The sequence below is a fragment of the Aegilops tauschii genome, chromosome 7, assembly GCF_002575655.3.
Source record: "Aegilops tauschii subsp. strangulata cultivar AL8/78 chromosome 7, Aet v6.0, whole genome shotgun sequence".
Classification (NCBI taxonomy): domain Eukaryota; kingdom Viridiplantae; phylum Streptophyta; class Magnoliopsida; order Poales; family Poaceae; genus Aegilops; species Aegilops tauschii.
In genome coordinates this window covers 8955877-8963469 of record NC_053041.3, presented here as the reverse complement: position 1 = coordinate 8963469, position 7593 = coordinate 8955877, and the positions used below count along the sequence as shown (strand labels likewise).

Here is a 7593-nt window from a genome sequence, read left to right as displayed (position 1 = left end):
ATGGACCGGGGGAGGGGGGGGGGGTCAGAGGTGCACAGAAACAGGTGCATATAACTCAGGCCAAGGCGCCGACGGCGAGATCACTTGGCGGCGGGCGGTGGAGCGTGGGCGAGATCTGATCGCCCTCACGATCAGCTCTCCAACAATTACGCTAACCGTCACCCAAGGGACGGACTTGCCCAACCCCAGCTGGTAAAATTCTTGGATTGACAAAAACTCAACACTCCGACTTCCACTTCCCACCGACTCATCCATGAATCATCATCATCGTTCATCAACCCGTGAGGTGGGCTGGCCCTTTGAATAGGGGGTCCTTTGTGCTCCGCTGCTAAAAAGGCCGGCCCGTCAGATGGGCTCTAGCGGACGAGGCAAGTTGGTCCAAGAGCGGCCCGCGGCCCACATCGTGGTTCTCTTCTGCCACCTCAAGGCTCCAGCCTCCAGCGTCCGGTCGCCGCCACCGCTCGCTTAGCATCCTCCCCCAAACCCCGGCGCGGCATCCTGCCGGTGGGCTGGTGCTCGTGCGCCGGCCGCGGCTGCTGAGGGGCTCAGACGAGGCGAGGCGGAGTGGGCGAGAGAGCGCGATGGCATCGCTGGGGCGGCTCAAATCCGCCATCTTCGACAGGGAGGAGAGGAGGATGTAAGGATCTCTGGCGCCCCATATCGTTGCCTCCCTCTCTTTACCTTCTTCGATTTATTACTCGTCGATTTAATCTGATTTTTTTCTGCTCCAATCGGCAAAAAAAACCCTAGCTTTTTTTTAATTCTAAATTCCGTGTTGTTAAGACTGCTAACGAGAAATGCTCACATGATTTAGTAGTACTTTTAATTATTTGAGGATACAATCCTCACATGGTTTACTACTTTTAATTCTCGAGGATACACAAACTAATCTCCCTGCACAAGTAATGCTGTGTTTTACAATGTTCTGCACGGTTTACTACTTTTATTTTTTATCTTGGTGATATCCAAAATAATCGTGCCCGGGAAGTGTAATTTACTTCTTGGCACATAATTGCCTTGTACAAGTTAGAGTAGCCTAGCGTGCTAATCGAAGGCAATGGTTTTCGGCCTTTGGGTCGATCTTTTCGTTAGTTTGCGTGTGGTTCATAGGCTGCTCTGGATGTGGGTTTGATGAATGCAGGCAGTACCAGTCACACATCCGGGGGCTCAACACGTACGATCGCCATAAGAAGTTCATGAAGGATTACGGTATGATCTGCTGCTGCTGCTGTTTCCTGCAAAAGCATGCTGTTATTATCTTTGCCCCAATTTTTTCTGATTGACTATGGATTTGTCTTGGTTATGGTTGACAAAAATGGTTTTTTTTTCAATAAAATAGCATGGTAACGAAATCACGAGTTAGGTAAACCAAATTATTCTTGGTGGTGGGGGTTCAAAGAACAGGCAAAATTTATATCTTACAAGTCCACTAAAAACTTGCATTTCTGATGTAACCACACATACAAAATTGACCCTGCAAACTTCTTGTGCTTGTGTTATTACTAATTAGCTCAAGTGCTGACCTCTGTATGGAATTCAGCATCCCACACACCACAACTACTATATATGCTTCTGGCTTTGTAATTGATCACAACCATTCATTGTGCTGGCGAGCCTGCTTTAGAGTAGCTTTAAGTCTAACATATTTGTACCTTGTCCCAATGGTGAAAAGGAAACTGGGGCAGTGGCATATAATGAGTCATTTATTTGCTTAGTCTTGGTTTCCAAAAGGAACTGAATGTTGAACAGTCCCCTCTACTTAAGGAATAATTGGGGGCTACCTTCATCCATACATGGATTTTGTATTTCTATGTGTAACTTGTCACCTAGCTTAATACAGACAACATTCTAATATGGATTTTTAATATGGGATTTATGTTTTTTCCCAGTGTCAACCATAGACAGGTCACATAACGACTGCCCCTTTTTGCTGATTGATTCTGGAATTGTGTTGGTTAAGGCATTTATTTGTGGTTGAGCAAAATGGTTTGGGAATAAAATGGCATGGTAATGAATCATGAGTTAGGCAAGACAAATTATAATTGGTAGCACTAATAGTGTTAAAAAACAGAGGACACGTGTAAGTTGTAATAACTTTCAAGTATGCAAAAAACAGTTGCAGTTCTGCTGTAACTCCACATACAAACATAGCCATCGATTCTCCGAAATTGATCCCGCAGCCTTCTCGTGCTCCTGTTATTGCTAGTCATCTCAAATGCTGAATTCTGTGTTGAATTGAGCAACCATCACACTAGAATCTGGTTACCTGTATAGGTTTCTGCCATTGTAGTTGATTACAATTTACAATCATTCAGTATGCTGGTGAGCTTGCTTTAGTAGTACCTTTAATTGTGATATATTGTTACCTTGTCCCGATGTAAAGTGTGGATACATGATTGAGTTGCCCTTTCATAGTGAAATGGAAACTGGGGCAATGGCATATAATGAGCTATTTATTTGCTCAGCCTTGGTTTCCTAAAGGAACTGAATGTTGAACAGTCCCCTCTACTTAAGGAATAATTGGGGGCTACCTTCATCCATACATGGATTGTGTATTTCTACTATAACTTGTTACCTAGCTTAATATAGATAACATTCTAATATGCATTTTTAACATAGGATTTATGTCCTGGTCTCCAATATATTGATAACCAGTCTTGTGCAATGGTGCATTTTTTTTGCCAAATGTCAACACATAGATAGGTCATCACTTCATTGCCAAACTTTTTTTAATGCATCCCAATCTCACAAAATAGTGGAATGAAAGAATAGACCCCTTCGTTGTAGAAAGAATTGGAGATCAGACACTCAACCTTACAGTTCTTTTAACCTTAGCGTACATGATATCCATCATTCATTTTCTGTGTGCCACTGATATATGTCTTTACCTTTCAACAGTCAGTTTTATGGCCATGAGAAAAATGTGGATAACAGTCTGCCCATCAAAACTGATAAAGATACATTGAGAGAAGGATACAGGTCTGAACCACGTCCTATTAACATATGCCTGTGGTTTTAGGAAACTCATAATTTCATAAATGCCTCACTCTTCTTCTATCATTTGAAAGGTTCATTCTTTCCGAGGAAGATGACATGGATTCAACTTGGGAGAAGAGGCTGGTCAAACGTTACTATGACAAGCTTTTTAAAGAGTATCCATTTTTAGTATATTTTATATTGCATTGTTCTTTCTATGAGGACATGTCAGTACATGGCATATTTTTTGGATAATTTTGTGAAATAACAAGTTCATGTATGCTGATGCTAATGTCATTACATATAGTTATTTAATAGTTTGGTAATGTAAATAGGCATAAAGCATGTGAATGTATCTTAAACCTGTAAAGGGCATATATCTCTTGCTGTCCTCTGTATTGGTATGCTCTTCTGCATGAAGACTTAAGTGCTTCATGGTTTCACCTCAGTGCCTCATGAACTTGTGCTTTCTGTCAACCAGTATTGATCATTGCTTGTACAAATGGGAGCTGTATTTGATGTGTGCGCTATTCTTTGTAATTTTGTAAGACTTAACTATAGTGTGCTTATGGTCCTTAACTTGAGGCAGGTATTGCATTGCTGACATGACCGAGTTTAAAAAAGGCAAGGTATGGTGCTTTAACCCTATGTCAGTGAATAATGTTTCTTGATGTAAACATGTAGTTTCTCCTTTAGTCTTGAATGATATACAAAAGGAAGAATGCATGGCATGACTTTTGGAGGTACATCTAAAGGCAACAACAGTGTCCTTCCAATTGTGACTCTTGTGACCTTGATGAATTCATATTTCATAAAATTAATGCACATGCAAGAATAACTAGAAAATTGTTTTTTTGGTTGTGAATTTGCATCAATGTGCATATTGCAAGAACCATGTTTTCCAACCTGCCCATTTTTCATATTATGTTCTGGCAGGCACGCACCCTTGTAAAATAGAAGTGAACAACTTAACGATATGGCAGTTGTGCATTTTCAGTGGCAGGATGATGAATGGATGTGCAACCAGTTTTTTTCCCTTCTAAAATCATCTGTAGTTTTGGATATGAATCCCATCTTACAAGGGTATATTCTCCTGCAGATTGGATTGAGATGGAGAACAGAAAAGGAAGTGATATCTGGCAAAGGTATTCTTAAGCAACCCCATCTATTAATTTCCATCTAAAATCATTTCTCTGGAAAGTATGACTGAACTTAAATTGTATCAGTATTCTGTTGCTAGTAACAGACCATTCAAATGGAAGTCTAGAACTTAAAAGGGTATTTAAAGAAATTGTAATTAAAGGTTACTGAGCTTAAAGCTTTATTTCTTTACACTATTAGGCATACTTTTCTTTTATTTAGCTGTATGTCTGAGTGCAGTTGGGGTGCTTGCACCAAATTACCACCAAACTCAAAAACAAATCATAACTGAATCTCTAAATTTTGGAAGCCATCATTGTAGTTTTCTTTTCTAATTATACTAAGGTGGTAGAAAATACAGAATTTGTTTTTTTTCTTCTGAAAATTGTATATTTGCTTAAACAGGATCGGATATTTCTTGTTCAGAATCAATACAAAATCTTTAGCAATGGTCAGAATATGCTCTTTTGCAGGGCAATTTATCTGTGGCAATAGATGTTGTGATGAAAAACATGGGCTAGGTAGTTATGAGGTATGTTCTTGACTAAAATCCTATTGCTCATGCTAAAATGTGCAAAACACAAAACACGTTTATAAAGAACTGTTTCAGCTGTATTTGTAGCACTTACATTTTTCTCTTATCATTTTCAGGTGAATTTTTCTTATGTTGAAGCAGGGGAGCAGAAACAAGCACTAGTGAAGCTGGTAGCTTGCAAGAGGTTAGTAAATCCACTGTTCCATAATAGGATTTAGTTGAACCAGATTTGGCACTGCTCTTTCTTACCATGATAGTTATATTTCCTTAACTTTTCCTTGGACCACTGAATCTTGCTTCGTCTTTTGTGCTTTCATTTTGTTCAAGCAAGTGCCCAATTGATTATTTAGCCTGATTGTAGTACATTATGAAAGATGTGCAGAAAAGCTTGCTTATAAGAGGCTGAAGGAGAAAGAGAAAGAGAAGGAGGAGAATCCCTACGGTGAAAAGGAAATTGAGTTGAAAGACAGGGACAAGAGAAAGAGGTATCTTAAGTTCTTGTTCTTGTCCAACCCCATTATTTTGTTACACTACATTCTTTGACTCTGTTCAAACTGCAGAGAACATGAAGAAAGTGATGATACCTCTGAGGATGAGGCCAGGAAAGATAGAAGAAAGAAAAAAGGTACAGCTGATTGCATACGCCTTTTATACTGGTCATGCACTTTGTTGGGTTGGGGGGGCAGGGGTCTAATGCTTAGTTAATGGCTTGCTTGGCTACTGTACTCCTCAGGCAGCCAATTCTCAAACAGGGTTTTCATAACATCCCTGTGGCCTATTGGCACCATCCTTTTTCCTGAAATCCGAACAGCACTTTTCAAGATATTTGGCACCTAAATGTTGAGTTCACTTGACTCAGGGTAATTGTGTGTGTGGTTTCCACCTGGGAATGGGCCCAGGTCACGGCTGATCTCGGGCCTTGTAAATAAGGCCTATTTGGAACACAGATCTTGTGTTTATTCATGTGCGCAAATGTCATGGCTCTGCGCTCAGTAGAACATATGCCTGCATTGGGCTCACCAGAACCTGCGACAGCCTTGGGCTTTGTCGATTATTCTGTGCTCATGCATGCATCTTGTGTTTGTTCATTGGGGATTTGGGGATGCCATAGATTCCAGCGGCATGAAACTTACTCTTGCAAAAATGCTGCAGGTCGGAAGGGAGCTTCTTCAAGGAGTTCAGCAAACAAGGATGAAGGTTTCGAAGAGTTCCTCGAAGGCATGTTCCCATGATCTGGTTATCTTAGTGGCTACAAAAGGTTCTTCCATGCTCTTTCGGGGAAAAAACGAGCACGGATCTTGTAATAAAGCCATTCGTAGTGGAGTAGCAAGTCGTTGCAAATCCGACCCTTGATGTGCTTTGACTACAAGTCAATGTAGGTGCGCTATCTGTAATTATGTGTGCCCGTGTTGTTTCATTTTCACATCGCGTTAGTAGCTGTTAGAGATGCCTGTTACTCTGTTAGTCAAAGAAAAATGAATGTAACTACTCGTGGGTCTACTTTAGTGTTACACTGAAGGAGTGAAGGACAATTCCAGCAAACATTGACTTCTGTATCCGTATCAGTGTTCTGGCTGGAGAGGTTCGGTGATGAACTACTGTATCTATATCAGCTAGCCTGCCTAGTTTTAAACCAAAAAACTGTGATGAACTTGATATTACATTTGCATTATACCTCGAACAGTTGGCTACCGGTCAATATCTAGACGCAGTCCGCTGGAACTTGGAGCTAACCATACGAGCTTGTCGTGCTTAATTAAACGAAAAGCAAACCCTGAGGCCAAATACCTTGTGACAACAACTTCCCCAGATAGCCACTAACCATATGTTACAAGACACAACAGAGACAAAAAATACACAACTTCTAGGCTATACCTTCAAGAAGAAAACGCCGGACGTGCACCAATGATGGCGAGTCCACCACAAGGTTGAACTCTGGATTCTCATCCCCAAAGCCAAGTTTCGATCCACCACCTTCAACAAGCACACGACGCAGGCGCGACATGACATAGCCCGATCTGAGATCTTGTGTTTCCACCGAAGTGCATAAAATCGTCATTGAAGCCTCCTGTACCATCCGCCCTTATCCTTCTACCAACGTCTCGATATTCAGATACCTCTGGGGAAGACAATGGAAGATAAAGACGTCCCATACCGCCCGCCTCCCGCCATTGCCGCACCACCTTCGATCCAACAGCAACAGGCTAAGCATGAGCCCTCCACCATAGCCATCGTGCGTCTCCACATAAGACATTGTGCGTAACATCCTCCGGTAGCACATCCACCTGGTAGCTTCACCTGCCGACGACAGGTACTGCCTAACAATTCCGAAAGAGTCACATGTGTCACCTGCCGAGCCGCATCGAACCCGATCTATTGATGGAAGGGACGTCCCATACCGCCACCAGCCTCAGAAGGCTGTCGCCACCTCGAGATCCAGACTCAAGTCGCCCACATGACCCCGGTGTCCGCCGCCGTTGATGAAGAGGGGCCACCGCCCCGATTCCGGGTGCTACAGGGAGCACCCACCACCGCGTCAGCTGATGTCGTCGCCCATACAATGGCAACCGCCGTCGCAATCCCGCATCAAGCGCGGTCGACGCCGAAGAAAGCTCCGGCCGACATGCGTTCCCTGCACGAGCTCGTAAACTGGATCCCAAGATCCACCGCCACCGGCGCCGCCACAACATCCCGCATCAAGCTCTAACGTACGATGATGTAACAAAACTCTTAAATGCCCTTGATCAATGAATAAAAAAATAGCGGATTGATTCCTTCACACACGATGAACCCGAGAAGCTAAATGTTCCTTTTTCATGTACGCACAGGGTTTTGCATACATATATAATTCTCACTGACTTTAAATGCATATTATTTTATCTGCCGTTGCAACGCACGGGCATATGTGCTAGTCTTTACTAAATCTGCGACACTAATTCCGG

The 7593-nt window shown here is 42.4% G+C and overlaps 1 protein-coding gene across 1 annotated transcript; it reads left to right on the top strand.

Annotated features, from left to right (window-relative positions):
• Positions 1-387: 387 nt before the first annotated feature.
• LOC109785492 (uncharacterized) lies at positions 388-6207 on the top strand. The gene is made up of 12 exons (XM_040395441.3): positions 388-637; positions 1142-1209; positions 2117-2121; positions 2903-2979; positions 3069-3152; positions 3566-3605; positions 4076-4121; positions 4590-4648; positions 4768-4835; positions 5026-5136; positions 5212-5276; positions 5804-6207. Exons 1-12 carry the CDS (start codon positions 582-584, stop codon positions 5881-5883), a joined length of 759 nt encoding a protein of 252 aa, XP_040251375.2. The 5' UTR covers positions 388-581; the 3' UTR covers positions 5884-6207.
• Positions 6208-7593: the final 1386 nt, after the last annotated feature.

Bases quoted from the DNA above. Each gene is read 5' to 3' on its own strand.
- LOC109785492 (XM_040395441.3), top strand. From the start codon at position 582: ATGGCATCGCTGGGGCGGCTCAAATCCGCCATCTTCGACAGGGAGGAG. The intron at 3,606-4,075 runs GTATGGTGCTTT...ATTCTCCTGCAG, and splicing joins CCGAGTTTAAAAAAGGCAAG to ATTGGATTGAGATGGAGAAC. The intron at 5,137-5,211 runs GTATCTTAAGTT...TTCAAACTGCAG, and splicing joins GACAGGGACAAGAGAAAGAG to AGAACATGAAGAAAGTGATG.